Here is a 16,862-nt window from a genome sequence, read left to right as displayed (position 1 = left end):
AATTGTGTATTTTAGAAAATTCCGAAGATTGTTCTTTAGCGGAATTTGTCAGAAATTCTTTTTGTTGAATGTAAGAGTCACGCAAAGTTTAATCCTGAAGTTCTGAATGCAGTATTTTTTAAAGTACAGTAGAGATAAAAGTGAGTAGGCAGGCAATGGGAATGGGTATCGATGAAATTTTATGAAATACGGCTTCCTTATGCAAAAATGTAAATATCAATCTCAATTATTTATTAAGTAATTAATGTGTTATAAGGATATATAATAAATAAAACTTCGCTACTACTACGCTAGTTCTACGCTAGTAAGAATGCTCTGGATACGAAAGCAGATATATAATAAAAGATTAAATGTAAAATAAGGTGTACAATAATAGAAATTATAAATGGCACCGAGGTATTTTTATTACAAATGGGAATTATAACAGAAAAAGTAGTTTACTTATGACATTCTAATTACTAGCGTTTCATTTATCTAATTGCATTCTGGTGAAAATCATATCATCCTATCAATTTGTTTTATACCGAAGCTCTTACTTCTTCACAAAAATTTAATCCGCGAAAACGTCACAAGATAAAAGAGCAATAACTCTAGGCTTCTGCAAACAAAAAGACATACTGTATACCAGAGAGAAGAGCAGTATTGATTCGCCTTGAGCAACGTTCAACGAAGTACTTATTTACGAATGCATAAGCAACCAGCGTTACAAGACAGATTTTTATCGTACAAGATGCAGAGCAATCTCCCTAAAGAATGAAGGAGAGAGAAGGAAGATAGGAAGGGAGCTAAGGGAGAGAATGGGAAGAGGAGGAACGAGTATACGAAAGCGGGACGGGGTAGCAAAGAAGCTACTGCATTTATGGATGTCCTCCCCGTGACAAGCCGAAATTAATTTACCCCCTACTCCAGACCGTTGAGCGTTGTGGCATATTTTAACCCAGTTCTTCAGCCTCCAGTGTTTTTTTTCCAACCCCTCGACCGTTCACCCTCCGCCCTCTGTGTGTTACGAGTCCACATAAATTTCTATCGAACGGACACAGACGGATAGAGATTCGCTAAATCCGCCGAGAGGCGATTCGATAAAACCCGTGGAGCGCTCGCGGCTGACTGGCTCCTTAGTTGACGCGATAAATAATTAATGATCGAACGGCCAGTATGGGCCGAGGAGAAAGGCGAAGGAGAAGGAAGAGCAGACGCGTATTGCTGGTCCATAAAACATTTAATATTTATAAGGTACGAAACGGAGGAGAAGCGAGGGGGCGGCAGGACAACCGCCTGACTCGGATATATATTATCGGATCTTATGCGGCCTATACGGTATTTAGATATTTTAATTAACCGATCGGCTATAAATTATGATAATTAAGGAGGACCAGCGCACGGGAACCTGCCTACGCTGTCGAGTTTCGCGTTGTTTTGTCTGCACCAGGGATCTATAGACGAGTTAACATGTGCACGATGTATCGCCGTGGATCGTCTCGTCCCGAATTCCGGGATTAGAAACGTTTCCCGAATTCCCGCGTGTCGCTTACGTAGTACGCCATATGGCAAATCGAAAGACGTCGTTGGTGAAGGAACGGGATCGTTAAGTTGGATTTTGCGACCGTTTCTTCAAGAGCTACTTACTCGGCCTCCTTGAACGTTATTTTACGTTTATGGGGAACGGTTTATGCGTAAACTGAAGTTGAAGAGAGCCCAGGGAGACGTAGAATCGAGCGTAGGAGCTAGCAAGTTACTTATTCTACTGATCGTTCTATCGTTAAAGACCTTCGATATTTGGTGTTTAATTGTGAGCCAGCAAATCATAGATAATTTGTCTGTAATTTGTTGGCGTATTTAAACCGAATATAAGAACGTATGTAATTCGACGTCCACACGAAACGAGAATTCCTTAAAAGCGCTTTTTAACGTCAATCGAAGGTATCGTCTCTTCCTCTGAATATTTATTAGGAGTCCCGCGGGGAATCAAAGTGGACGTCAGCAAACAGAAAGACGCATCACTCGGCACCTTGCTCGGGCCTCGATTAATCAAGCGTCTGGAGAGCGAACGTCATTCTGCGATTCCTTTCAATTCCACCCATCGTGCGGTAAGAGACGAAGCGGAGGCATTGAAATAATAATACACGGCTAAAGGTGGACGAGGAATTACGATTTTAACGAGGCCAGCGGATGCAACAGCCCCGTTGGGGGCACCCCGACCGCTGGATTACAGAGAGCATTCTTAACAGTGTCAATAAACGGAGGTTATGAGAGCCACAAACGTCGGAAGTGTCTCTCCTTACGACGGACATAAATAAGCCGAGCAGCGGCTGGCTGGTCGTTTAAATGTCGCGAAGTAACTCCCTGGCCCGAGTGAACTTTGCTTCGACGCTCGGCTTCCTCGCTGTAATCTGTGGCTGCTTGTTCTTTGTATTCTTTATGCAAGAGACTGAGTGCTCTCGCGTGTGTCTGTTTGATGGTCGAAGAATATTGATGGGTGTAAAGTTTAATTTCTTCGTTGGAGGTTATTGATCTGAGCATTTTATTTCGGTGAGAGCGTGCAGGCCAAATTGTGGCAGCGCTTGATGAATTATTAGGGAATATTTTAAAATACACTGTTTACTGGGAGCTGCAGAAGATGTTTTAAATTGAGTGATCGAGATATGATAGAAGGCAGTGAGATATTAAGGTAGTGGAATATTATAATGCAACTATTTCTAGGTAGGTACCCATTTACTTATAATCATTGTACTTTATATTGTTAAACGAAGTTCACTGACCAAGAGATGAGACGATCTTTTAAAGTGACTTTGTTTGAAAGGATTGGTCAAGATGTTTCTGTCCTCCTGATGTTATAAGTTTCTTAAACTACTGGAAAATAATACATGATACTACTAATCGTTGATACTACGATGGACTACTGCATATTAAAGATGCCTAGCTTTTTGTTATTTATACTTTCTAATGATATCCAAATCTAGACTTTCGTCAAAAGAATGCCATATGAATAAAATTACATTTTTCAATTATTCAATTTCACTTTCACAATTCACTACATCGATTAATTTTAAACTAAAAATTAATTCGTTTTATATACTACCAAATATTCGTTGCAAGATAAAAAGGAAGACTAATTCTATTCTTTTCATTGGAAACGATTACAGTAACAAAAGTAAGAGATAAAACCACTCTATAATATTTCTTCTAATCAAAAAAAAAAAAAAAAAAGACAGAAAATTCACGCATAGACCAACACACAACTGAATGAGGAAAGAAGCGAGATGACGCGTCGATCTCATGTCGTGGAATCAAAAAACGGCCCGATGGACGATAGAGCGACTTAACAGCCGAGGAACGGCGTCGATGCGTTTTCACGATACCACTCCCTGCCCCTTGCCTGTCCCTCGAAGCGAGCCAGGTTTCTTCCTGCTTGCCATTACCGCGGCGGAGCCTTGATGGCGAAAGTGGTCTAGGGGGCAAACGGTCAACGAGACTCGAGATGAGATAGAACAGACCATTATGGCTACGCCGATAAGATAGGTCCACCCTCCGTGATACGTAGTAGCCACGGTCAGAACGTTCTAGGTACGGGTTTGATACACCGGACGCGATCCACGGCATGAAAAATCTAGTTGGAAGAGACGAGAATGGGACGATAGACGGGGGAAGGCAGACGTGGATGGCGAGGGGGTGGCGGCGAATGGAAAGGGGGAGGACGAAGCGAGGGCGGTGTCCAGCGCCCCCGAGAACTCGGACCTTATCTTTTCATAGCGATCGTGACCGTCCAAGACTTCATTTCCGTGCTCGAGGAGCCACCCCAGCGTCGGTTTATACACGTAACGTAACCGGTAACAAAATGGACCTCTTGGCTCGTTTACGTGGGCACGGATTTCATTGGAGGAAATTAGTCGACGCGTTGTATTCGACGGGGTAACCGCGTGTTCAGAATGCGGTATCAGTAGCTCTACGTTATTAGCCGATGAAACGATTTACGGACAAAAGGTATTTCGATTTAAGGATGAGAGTAAAGGTCAGCGTATTTTCTTGGAATTCTTGCGGAGAAGGTGAATATAGACTTTTATTTTTGTCATTTCGGATATTTAGACAGCCTGATAAAAGTTTCTAAAACTACCGACGACTGAAATATAAGATTCGTATTCGGTTGAGATGAAACGTATATGATGAAATACATAATATAAGAGAGACAAGCTTTAAGCTACGTATTTTATAAAGATTTAAGAGAGATCCTGAAAAATGTGTCAAATTTATTAAATTTTTATAAGAAATTAAAAATGGATGGTTTTTAACCATTCCAGCAGTTTTAATATAACGTTGTATGTATAAATACAGCGCTATATATTGATGTGTAAAAAAGAACTGTAGCAAATCTGTAAAATTACTATGAAAAGTTAAGAATTATTTTACCCACTTCCAGAGATTTAGTATTAAATACAATGGACATTCGTTTGTTATTCAGAACAGATTAAATGTAACACAATTTCGTTAACGATATCTATAGAGAAACTGATGTGCAATGTGCTCGAATCGAGGCAACCAATCGATTCCATCTTAATATCGACAGACGCAGAGAAATTTCAGAAATTGATAGTTTATCGAATAATTCAGAACGGTCAACCTCCGTCGGCTCAATATTACGTTTAACCACTGAAAACTGAGCGCGTTGATCGAAACTCTAATACGACCGGATGCAATTTCCCCGGTTAAGCTGGTTGTGTCCCAGTTCCACTCACCCTCCGGCAAATAATAACATTTCTATAAGTCGGTCGTTTGTATTCGACGACTGGCGCTCATGCACCCCATTTCAATTAACGTATGATGTATGTCGTATAAGGAGCCGTATCCAGCACCTTTCAAACGTTGGGGCCGTAATGCGCGAGGGATCGCCGCTCTAAGTAACTCTATATCACGTCTACGTGACACGAAACGCAGAGAAAAAAAAATCTTATATGGTCGAGAAGGACAAGAATTGTCCTTGATCTTTTAACTGTCCCCTCGGTTTCCATTGTTGTTCTCTGCAGACAATGAAATATCGCTCCTTATTCGTCAAAGAATTCGTTACACAACGTGTTGACGCAAGAAACATTTATCTGAATATCGTGGATAGAGAGATGTTAATTTTATTAAGATACGATGGCTTAAGATACAGTTAGATACGCGAAGAGTATAAAGTTTGTAAAAAATAGAACTGGTGACTGGATTGCAAATGGAAGATTTTAAGATATAAAAATTTATAATAAAAAATATTCAAAGTATAATATTCGTTATAATATTTGGTAGATAAAGTAAATCTCTGCTAAGACCTCGTTTCTTTAGTTGTGTTCATAAAAATGTACTAATATCCGCAAATTCATCGTAACACGTGTTATTCAAATCATCTTTGTTCTCATATAAGAGAAACTCCAACGATCTTTACTTCCGCGATAATTTGTAAAATATCAGTCGTCACACATTATACAATTAACCAAAGTACTACGTTTTCTATATTCCTCATTATTATATATCATTACGATCTACTTAATAAAATGACCACCATATTAATTAAGGGTTAGCAAGAGCACAGTACCGCCCAATTTTTCGCCCAATTCAAATCTACCACGATGTCTATATCTGAGCACGAAGTAGTCAACGTCGGCGCTTCCGATGACGTTCTCGGGAGTTGGTTTGGGTGATGTACAGGGTGTTCGCAATTTCTCCCGATTCCCGACCCTAGGACATCCATTTTATTTAGCGCACCGGTGGACCACGAGGCAAGTGAGGGGGACGTTCGACGACCAAGGGGCTTTCTCTTTTTCTCCATCTACCGATATCCCATCAGTGCCAGCAGGAACGTTTACAGCGGGCTGGTGTCCAGCCACCGACAGAGAAAACGGAAAGAGACAAAAAGAGAGAAAAAGAGAATGAGAGAGAGAGAGAGAGAGAGAGAGATGGAGGGGAAGAGAAGAGAGAGAGAGAGAGAGAGAGCGAAAGAAAGAAGAAAATAAAGAAAAGAAAGAAGAGAACCTTCTTCACCATCCCCCTTCTCGACGAGTTAGCCAGATATAGAGTGGCGCGGAGATCGAACCGCACCGAACGGGGTGGAGAGAGAGACGGGACGGAAGAAGGGAACATAGAGAGCGTGGGCTGGGGTGTCTGGACCGCTCTCCCGAGATGGACACAGAGAATCGCCATTACAAATTGACAAGCTTGATTGATGGTCAGCGCGGAAGGGACGACGCCAGCCGATCCGCTGGTCGGACGAGAAGAGGAGAGAGAACGAAGGATAGGCCGGGAAGAACGACGAGAAAAGGGGAATCGAATGTGCCAGGAGACCGAGGGGGTTGCGACGGGCCGAAGGGGATGCCGGCCAAGTGAGATGGAGTGGATGTAGTGAACGCGCGCGGCGGACTAAACTGGACTCCGCTTCGAGGGACCTTCTCTCTTTCCAACATCGGTCAGATAGCGTTCCGCGTGCAATGGGGAACGATAAGAGGATGGGGACAGGGGGCGCGTTATCAACCGAGACCTCTCAGCGAGTGCGTGACGAATGGTCCGCGAGCTGATTCGCAAGGGGCTGCTCTCGCGGACCGATCCGAATATTCGATGAACTAGGCAGGATCTTTGATCGTACGAGTTTCGTTACGATCGTTCGGCTCTTGAGGCTGAAGGTAAGGAGATGGGGTTGATGCAGTGGATAGATCCGACTGATATTCTTTGAATTTTCGCTGGACTTTAAAGAGAGTGTAAACTTGGTATATAACAAACGAAGTCACATCGAGTAATTTTCTGTATATGTGTTTCAATTATTTCCTATCAGAATTGAAATAATTTTTTGACGCCACGGATTCTGCATTTATGTGCAATAACAGAAATGTCTTCTCTAATTTGTATTTTGACTTGTGATCTTAAAATTTGAAACACTAATTTTCATTTAATCATCATTCATTCATTTTTAGTTTATACTAATTGTAAAAGGGAAAGAATTTGTTATTCTTCTGCTAATTCGTGAAAACATATTACAAAGCTATCACCCTGAAATGTGACCATAAAGTTTCTGTCTCGCAATAGTATCAAGCAATTAAAAGGATATTAAACATACGTACATATATACGTACATCCCTCAAGAGATTAAAAAGATCATACATTAATATTACTCTCACATATCTAACGTTTAAACTTTGCACGAACAAAAAAACATCCTACCACGCTCCAGCCAACGATCAACCACCCAAAGCGTCCGCACCAACCCTATCCGATTAGGATCAGGCCGTAACGCGATTACGTCGCACGCATGCGACCAGTCGAATTAAAAACAAGCCGGCCAATTAAACACTAATCGCCGGATGCGCTGCGGTGTCGAACCTGGAAGGGACATCGGCTATTAACAGTCGACGGTCACGGACGTTCGCTTGTCGATCTCTGACAGCATGGGAAAACGAACAGGCGATCGTAAACGACAATCGAGCTTCTGTGAAAGTGAGCGTAGAGAGGAAGCTGAAGACGTCGTAGAAAAAACGAAAGAGCGGAATCGTTCGGTTGGAACGGTTGGTGGAACAAAGACGGAAGACAGTCGACACGAAGCCGACCTTTCCCCGTGATCTATGGCTCTGAACTCCCATATTCTCGCGCTGACCCTTGGCTACCGAATGCTGAGAATAATAAGCAAACCCGGCAATTAAGATATCTTCGACTGAGTCGTCATGGCTAGTCGCTGATTCCTTTGCCCTTTTCTTGGCCATCGTTTCTCGGTACGCGTAAATCGAATGCGTCTCGTAAAATCGAACGCGGGTCCGGCCATGTTTATTGGGACTGCGGTGGCAGGCGATTCGCGATAAATCGCGCTTGTCGGGAACGACTGGCCGGAAATCGAGATTCTCCTGGTACTAGAGAACGCAGATCCTTGGAATTACTGAGAATTTCGTCCTTTTGATATCAAAACCTTTGGAAATGACAATCCAAGTTATCAAGATTCTAGCTGTGGAAACATTGTTGTCTCGTCTAATGTTTTTTTGTTTAGAGCTTTGAAAATAAAGAATTTCTTAATTGTTGAGAATACAATTCTAGAAGAATTCTAGGGTTCTAGAAGCGTCATGGTTCTCGAAACTAGCCCCTTTAGTAAACGCTTATATTGGAAGCTAAAATTTTCGAAACAGACATTTTTTGAGTGACTAAAATTTCAGACAGCGTTGTTCCTTTAGCAAATGCTCACGTCTAAAGTCCCTTAATTATCATGCTTTGAGCCCTATGCTGCACTTTTAGCCAATAATTACACTGAAAATTTTGAAAATAAAGACTTTGTCAGTTATCAAAATTCTAATCTTCCATATATTACCTTCTTTTTACAAACGCCTCCATTGAAAGATTTAAGGGCATAGAACTTGCAAGTTATCAAGATTTTAATCTGAAACAGGTTGTTCTTTTAATCAAGGCTTGCGCTAAAAGCTTTGAAATACTCAAAGGAGAAAGAAATTTTCTTTTTCGATTAGTAGCACCCTAATTTGCAAAGAGTGCAATTAATCATCGTCACCATAAAACTCCAATCTTGGAATTCCAATCATAGGTAGGTGATGAAAAACACTCGACCGACTTCGTGCTATCAGAAACAGCTTGTTCAACAGCGGGAACGAAGGGAAACAACCGTTGGAAGGTTCGCGCGAGCTTGGCCGACGCCTTTTATCGCGGCATCGTTACGAAATGCACCGTACGGTCACAGCTTTACGGTACTTCGGGGCCGCTGTTACGTTTTTACTGCGTCGTTTCACGAGCACGCGAAGGGACCACGATTCTGGCTATGTTGCTTGCGCGTCATTCGCGCGTTGGCGTCGGGACGTCAGGTTATTGGGCTAAAGGTAAAAGAACGCACGAGAAACATTCTACTATGAAACATAGTAGTTATTCGTGCCTATAAAACGATAAACGTTTCATTCAACGAGGAGGAGATTATCGAACTGAGTTTCAAATTCCTTAGAAGTAAACCAAGGAAAATTTTAGGAAATTTTTGTCTCGCGAAATTCTTTCTGTGAATTGTAATAGTACGAATGAAGTAAATTATGATGCGAAAAGTTAATAACAAAAGAATACGTATTTAACAGATTGAACAATTTACGTAATGTGCAGGTTTGTAGGTATAAAGAGTTGCAAGGTTTGTGTAGTCGATTGTTTCGTGATTAAGGGTTGTAAATCTTAGGTGATCTGGAGAAACACTTATGAAACTAAGTTGCTTGATATTTATTTCCATAAGATCATAGATCACGTATGTGAGATTTATTCTAAATTTATCAATCACCAGTGGATTGGATTTGAGATTTTTTACTACGCAATTATAAAATACTATGAGTTATTACAATTTCATTTACTTTGTTTTAGCTATTACTAACTGTAAATATATTGTAGCGTTGATGGAATATTTTAAGAGGAGCAAGAACGCTGGTTTACACATCTCGTTACCGTTGCACGCTCATTTCTATAGCCGTCAGATTTTTGAAAACGTTGGTAGTTTACTACGAATGATCGGTGGTGTTTTCACGCGTTTCGCCGACACACGTTCCAATCAGCAGATTGTGGAGCTTTGATTTCGTAACGGCCCGTAATCGAATTCAATTTACACACTGACCATCCGATTTGAAAGTGTAATGTAATATTTTAGGAGGAAGTGCGCAGGGAGCAGAGGCGGAGGTCTCTCTGTTTTTGAACGATGCTCGCAACGTAGAATTCACTAATAGGAATTGGCGGCCGCGTTCCAAAAACACGCGGCTCCCCTGGATCATAAAGCGACGTCGATACGCAGAAATTTTACATTGTCCCGCGTACAAATTGGATGGATTCTAAGAAGCGAGAAAGCAACCAGAATTATTGACAGAGCAACCACTGAATGGCGCACTGCTAAACACAAGTTCCTTAGCGAGCGGGAACATCGCTTACAATTAGTTATGACTCCATCCGACTTTCAATCCTTATATATATATATATATATATATATATATATATATATATATATATATATATAAAATTCATTAAATGTCGGTGTACTACACCTTCATTATAGAAATATCAGAAAAGATGTTCCTATTATCAACAACTAATAACGAGGAAATTTCCCCTACAACCCCAACAATTCGGTCTAAATAATAGAATACTTAAACTTTAAAATCTTTTGTAGCTACAAAACTAAATAACTATCCACTTTATAGAAAGAATAAAACGTCCAATTTCCCTTTTATTCATCAAAAAATCGTACGTTCCAAGCATCATCAACGGAAGAGATAGAATCTTGCAAAAAAAGCTAAAAGGCACTTAGTGTAAGAAATCAGCAAACCATTCATTTCTACTGCGATCTTAAAGTTATTAAATGGTCCAGGCTGAGTTCATCGGCGATATCGTCCGGATCTAGTCTGTAGCTCGAAATTAGTGTAAAATTAGCCGTGCTCACGCACGCCTGCTATGACAGTAAAGGCATTCGTGCGGTTTTAACGCTACCGCCCTCCTAATACCAGCCGTAAAACCGCGATCCCTTTTAAATCCTTCCCCATTCGATGGTGAGCACGATACACGGACGAACAGCCACTCGAACTATAAAGTATAAAGCCACGACGCATCGTTTTACGACGTACAAGCTGCCTCCGTGTCTCCCCGAATCCGGATTCTATTAGGTTTATATTGTACCCTCCTTGCGATCAAAGAGACACGCGTTGGGGATTTCCTTGCTCGAATGAGTATAAGGGCATGAGAGCCTGTTACTTGGAAAATTGCCTTTTTCTGCTGTGTTTAGCGATGGGAAATAAAGTTCCAATCGGAGGAAGTTTAAAATCGCCATAAGCAGATTTAAATTATTTACTCGAAGGATTACTTTGATTGGTATACTTTGTCATAGATGACATTTGTTCTATTCACTATGTATGTATCCTATTGTGTTCTGTTGTATGTATTCTATTTACTATGTATGTATTATATCATAATTATGTGAAATATGCAGGTGTAATAATAGAGCTATAAATAACCTGTTAACCAGAGAAGAATTTAATTTATCACTCGGTAGCCCATCCCTTGGACATAACAATTTCTTGAGATGGATCGTCTTTTATAAGGATTAAAACCAATCTAAATAAGATTAGTTTGCTAACTTGTAACTCCACAAGTCCAGCAATTTCTAATTAAAGAACAATCCGGCTAACAGGTTAACTGAAGCGGATAACCGATTTCCTAGTCATTCATATCTGTCAACCTAGTGTTTAACTTTCACCACAGAATGCTCCGAGTCTTCATAAACGCCCAAGAAAAACGCCATTACCCCGATACAAACTCGGTTCTCAGTAAAACCGACAAATCGTATCCGCTCATCAATATCTTAACCAACCATCGCCAGCCACGACAAGCATCCTCCAATCATCCTTATTATCATCAGTCCTCCAACCAAACCAAACACGTTCCCTTGCAACTGCAAACTAGAACAAGAACCGCGCGCGATCTTCATCATCAGCTTTATTCCTCTGGATTCACACGTTGCAATGAATCGTTATCGAGGCAGAAGCGAAGCATGAAATCACTGATTGCGCCGGTTCCATCGTTATCGCGGGGCAAGAACGTGGCCGTAGCCAGGAAACGAGAATGTTTGCGCGACGAGGATGGAAGCTGGGAATAATAACAATGGGCCGCGGGCCACGCGAAGTCAATGCGGAGCAGCTGCGATTCGCGTAATGAAAGTATGATTGATGATCGAGTCGACGCGCGTCATTAGCTCGACACGAAGAAGCGCGACGACGCGGAGGATGCTAACAGTCTACCTCTTTCGAGACCTTTCTCTCGTCCCATCCGGGGAGATGTTGCAGCCATGTCGCCGTGAAACGTGTTCTGAATTAGCGATCTGGCCTAATATAATTCGAACGAGCTCGACGTTCATCCCTCAGCTCCGAGTATTCTTTTACCGCGACGGACGTAATATTCCCCGATAAAAGAACGTGGGAGACAAATGGGCACCAGAGCAGCGATTCTTTCGAACACTTGAAAGGTAGCTACTAATTTATAGTGACGAATAAGAAGGAAAAACACAAGTATTAAAACCATCTTATTATCTGCAAATACATATCACAAATGTAATATAAATCCATCCTGTTATGTGTACAATGTACAGCGTAAAGAGAAACGAAGTAGAATACGTAAGTAGTACACAAACAGTGTATCGCTCTATATTCACACAGACAGTAAACGAAAGAAAACAGGCATTAAAATCATCTTATTATCTGTAAACACAGATTTTACATAAATCCACGCTATTAAATCCGTAATCCGTAAAATGAATTAATATATAAAATGTAAATCATATAGAGATATGATCAGTGTATTCGATATATCAATCAGAAAAAGAAATATGGATTACGGCTGTTAACTAAAGCGACCAATACAAATCGTATCTCAAAGCCACCTCGATCCGCAAATAATTAATGAACAGTGAAGAGCGTCCACGCAAATTGCAGAGACAATTCTCGATTCGGGGTTTGGAAATAAAACGTCTCAGCCAGCGACCAAGGTTGAAAATCGACGAAGGCTCGAAAGTTGGACGATCCACGGGGGATCAGCAGCATTTGAAAGACACATTCATCTCGCTTCCGTTGGAGCAAAATCTGCCCAGGGGCCTAATGCTTCGGCTATTAAGGTTTAATGGACTGCTGATCGTCCAGAAGCCAAGAGGGAGAACGAACGATGCCAGGATCGAATCCCGGAGGAATCGGAAAAATGGATGAGAACGAGGGCGAATTGCACGTGATCTTGCGAATATTTCTTTCACAAGAAAAGAGTCGAAGCTTCGCCCACCTTTAGAAATATTTCCTGATCTCTGTGTTTGGTCGAATGGTCCGCAAAATTCACGTGTAACGACATCAATTTCAATTCGAGAGGCAAAGCTCTTTGGGAAGAGACTGAGAGAAACGTTGGTACACGCAAAGGAAAAGGGGTTGCGAAGTGGCCCGTGATCAGGATTGACTCGGGATGACAATCTAACCGTACACGGGTTTCCACTTTACTCTTGATACGGACTGCGACATTTCGGCTCGTTAGTTCCCTCTACCACCGCTCTTTCTCGAACTGGAATTACCCTGACGGTGCACGCATGCTCGCTCTCTAACTGTCGCGATTTGCTAGCGTAACATGCTCCTAGCTGGCCAACGATATTCCCAAGTTAGGAGAGTAGGACTCGATAAACGGACGTGGCTTTTGATTTTGAGAGAAATATATTGGATTTGAATGAAATCGTGTAATGCTTTCTAGAATTTGTTGACGACGACAGTGACTTTTTCATTCAAAGTAGATAATAAAATATTTTACCGATAACATTCTTAATTTAGGAGCAGATAAGTTGAATAAATATTAGTTAATAATTTAGTTCCAGATATAATAATGTAATAAGAATTAAAAATTAGAATTTCTTAAAGATACCAATGATTCTTTTACAAAAAAAAAATACTAGAAGCTTGATAAGCTTATGGTATGAAATATAGGTACAAAAAGAATCGTTTTCGTTATATTTTGTCGCGAGCAGATTTTTCTATCTTAACTACAATCCAATAATTTCGTAATGCTATCCAAGCAAACTAACCCACTTGCGAAACACAGGAGAAAGCTTCCGAGAAGGCAAACTCGGGGCTGGAGCAAACAACCCGTAACTCAGTGAGTGTTTATGAGCGAGTCAGTCGTAAAAATACTCGCTGTATCGAGCATTCTCTCTCGTTTCGAGCGTTTAACCGAGAGAACCAACCCCGATCGCCGGCAGGTTAGCTCATCTACGGCGAAACAAAGAAACGTAACGAGAGGAAGGTCGAGAAAGACGCGGTTCGGGATTGAGTCGAGGGGTGAGAGGCATGTTGACTGCTCGTAAAACCCGGTCTGATCACCGCTACCAATTATCCCGCCGTTATCCGAACGTTATCCGAAACGTTATCCACCTTTTGCCCGACCAGGGCCCTCACGAAACAGCCCTCTCCGCCATCATCCGAATCACTAGGCGAACCCTTGAACCCCTAGAGGAGAGGTCCACAGAACGAAGAGAGCGACGCTACTTCCACGATCCCCAATATCGGGCTAGGTAACCGTTGTTGTCGCCTTTTACTGCAAACGAAGTGATTCCCTCCTCGTAAACGCGACGTCTTTACAGATTACACGGCCCGGAAACCGGAGGTTCCTTGTTTTTCTTTCTCCCTCCTATCGTGTTTCGCTGCTCTTTCCCGCTGCTTGAGTATCAAGGGAAATTTTCGAATACGCTATTAACCCTCTATATTTACAATACGAGTAGAATTTTCTTTTCTTTTCTACTTTTCTCTTCCCTTATTAGAGATAAGAATCAGGACTTATATATATTTCAGGATTTTAGTATTAGTAGAATTGTAATAAAGTACAACATTATAGTGGAAAACAAATAAAATAAAGTATAAAATAAAGTATATAGAACTAAGAAAATATGTAACTTTAAATTTCCTGAAATATAAAAATTAAATTTTCTTAAACATTTTCGCAACGAACTTCCTTCATTTGGTACTTTAAATACAGAATGCCTGGATATTAAATATTTATTTTAAAAGAAACTCTGCGCCAAATATTGGAGAACGTAATGTAAATTATATACTTGCTAACTAAATTTTCTAAAATAAATTATTCTCCTATACTTTCATCGTGTTGTCTAATCTCCTGTAACATTTTTCTTTCGAATAATAAATTCTTGATTATTAAATTTCTAGGTCAAAGAAATGCTACTTAAACAAAAAATTGAAGAATATTTCGCAAAGCAAAATTAAGGAAGAGAATTCGTGTTTTATGACGTGTATCAACTCGATTAAGATTGAATTCGTTTCTGCAGGGGAAAAATGACAAAGTACAGAGATCGAATTCGAAGTCGGAACGTTAACGAGACAGAAAATAGAGAGGTCGGACGAAGTACACGATTACGATCGACGATAATCGAGTCACGAGGGATAATTGCCTTCCGCTAAAGAAACAAAACGAGCTACCGGTTAATACAGTTCAAATTGTTCGTTTATTGATAAATGATCAAAGTGCTTGGAAATGCGAATACTTCCGAGCAGCCGAAAATTACATAAATCGCACGGACAACACGTCGCGGTCAATTCTTCGCCAAATTATGAAAGAAGAGATGAATTAACGGACAACGTGATTGTCAGTTCTCAAATTCAGTTTCTCATGAATATCTAGAATCGATGTTATATGTAAAAAAAATACATCAATCTAATCATAAATCTAATCATATGTAAAATAACTGTCAGCTTGAAGTAATAAAAATGTGTTAACAAAGATATCTAATTATAGAAAAAGGGAGTATAATTGATTAACTATAATAGATTCAACTACTAATTAGACTAATTAGTAATTACTAAAGAGAATAACATTATTGTAAAGTATAAAAAGATTTTTCTAATAATCAATAGATCATATTTTTCTTAAAAGTACTCTAAGAAATTATGCTAGAAGAAGAAATAAAATATTGCATATAACATAATCATTTGCTGTGATACAGAGATTAAAGAATATTATAAATCATACAATAAAGAGCAACATTACTCTTTATTTTAATTATAACATCTACGTTAAACAACATAATAGGTAAAGCAATGATTCTAATGGAACGATCTTAGGTTAATAAGAGATATCGAATTCGACGAGCCCTTATAGCTAGGTTTCCTTCGTTACAACGCATCGATCTACGTCAAGCGATAAGGACCAGGAGTGTAACCCTCGTGATAAGCCGGATAAACGTATCCGTGATGCATGCCCGGCGCAGGTGACATGAAATTATACGCATCTTCGGTCTTGTATGTATGTGTGTAAGGGTCTGTTGACAGAATTGGGCTCGTCTTACCGGCTCGATTGCTCTGGTCGATCATGGGCTGGACGATTCTACGCCTCGCATTGATGAACCTGTAACAAAAGAAATGTACCAATTAGAAATGGAATGTAGAATCTTTGGATATTCAATAATTCTATTTGAAAATATTTCTTCTTCTATTTAATCAGTTGTCTTAAGGCTTCCTTAGTGGTTATGTAAATTTTATGTTAGTTATTTACTGCTATAAAATCATAATATCATGGAAAATATAAAAACATTATGATTTATATTTATAATTCTATAATTATATTTGTAATACACATTGAAAAATTGCAGGTCAAGATGCAGATGAGATTTATAAATATTATTAGAGATGTATCGTATTTTTGTTAAATCAATACCATTAGATATGGCGTTGACTATGAAATATCATAAAAGTTAAATATACATTTAATGAAGAAACATTTATAGAAATAGCTGAGTGCAAGTCTCGTCATACAGGAAAAAGTGTCTATTTTAATTATCCCTTCGATATACGTATGAGTCACTCAGAAGGGAATCGAACAATTCTACTTTCTGTAAAAGTTCTTAATTTCAATAGCAAGATATAGATCAGAAATATGATCAACTTTTTCCATTTTCGTTAACTCCAACAAGAAAATCAACAGTTTCAAATAATTTCATTTTTATAACCTCGAAACCCAAACAAGATCTAAGAACATTTGTCAATTTATCTACCACGTTAAATGCGAACTATACATTAGCTTGCTGAAGAAAAATAGCCTCAAATAAATCGGTAATGCCACCAATCAGCGTCTAACGTCAGTCATTTAGCTGCTTACGGATCTCCCCGTAGCAGCGTCCTTGGCAAGAAATCTATTCCGGTAATCAGAGATAACGATAACAGTCAGGTAGCCAGACGTATTCATGACTCATTATGTAGATCAGTGGATCATGGGCAGCGGGCATTAGGCGATCGGCGTGATAAGGTCGAAAGCTCGGTCAGAACGCGCATACGTACGTCGATGTATCGTTCATCTCAATTTGGCCGGCCGGGGCG

General features: G+C 40.1%; 1 protein-coding gene across 5 annotated transcripts in view; it reads right to left on the bottom strand.

Annotated features, from left to right (window-relative positions):
• hth (Meis homeobox homothorax) overlaps positions 1–16,862 on the bottom strand; it is a 502,527-nt gene that overhangs the window by 18,120 nt on the left and 467,545 nt on the right. For all 5 annotated transcript variants that reach the window (XM_069126288.1, XM_069126289.1, XM_069126292.1 and 2 more), the window contains one exon: positions 15,836–15,894. In XM_069126288.1, coding sequence (XP_068982389.1) covers positions 15,836–15,894 — 59 coding nt within the window. The remainder of the gene's footprint in view (positions 1–15,835; positions 15,895–16,862) is intronic.

The sequence above is a fragment of the Bombus flavifrons genome, chromosome 13 (assembly GCF_040668555.2).
Source record: "Bombus flavifrons isolate JBK064 chromosome 13, iyBomFlav1_principal, whole genome shotgun sequence".
NCBI classification, from domain to species: domain Eukaryota; kingdom Metazoa; phylum Arthropoda; class Insecta; order Hymenoptera; family Apidae; genus Bombus; species Bombus flavifrons.
Note: the sequence above shows the minus strand (reverse complement) of the source record. Positions and strands in the feature narration are given on the sequence as shown.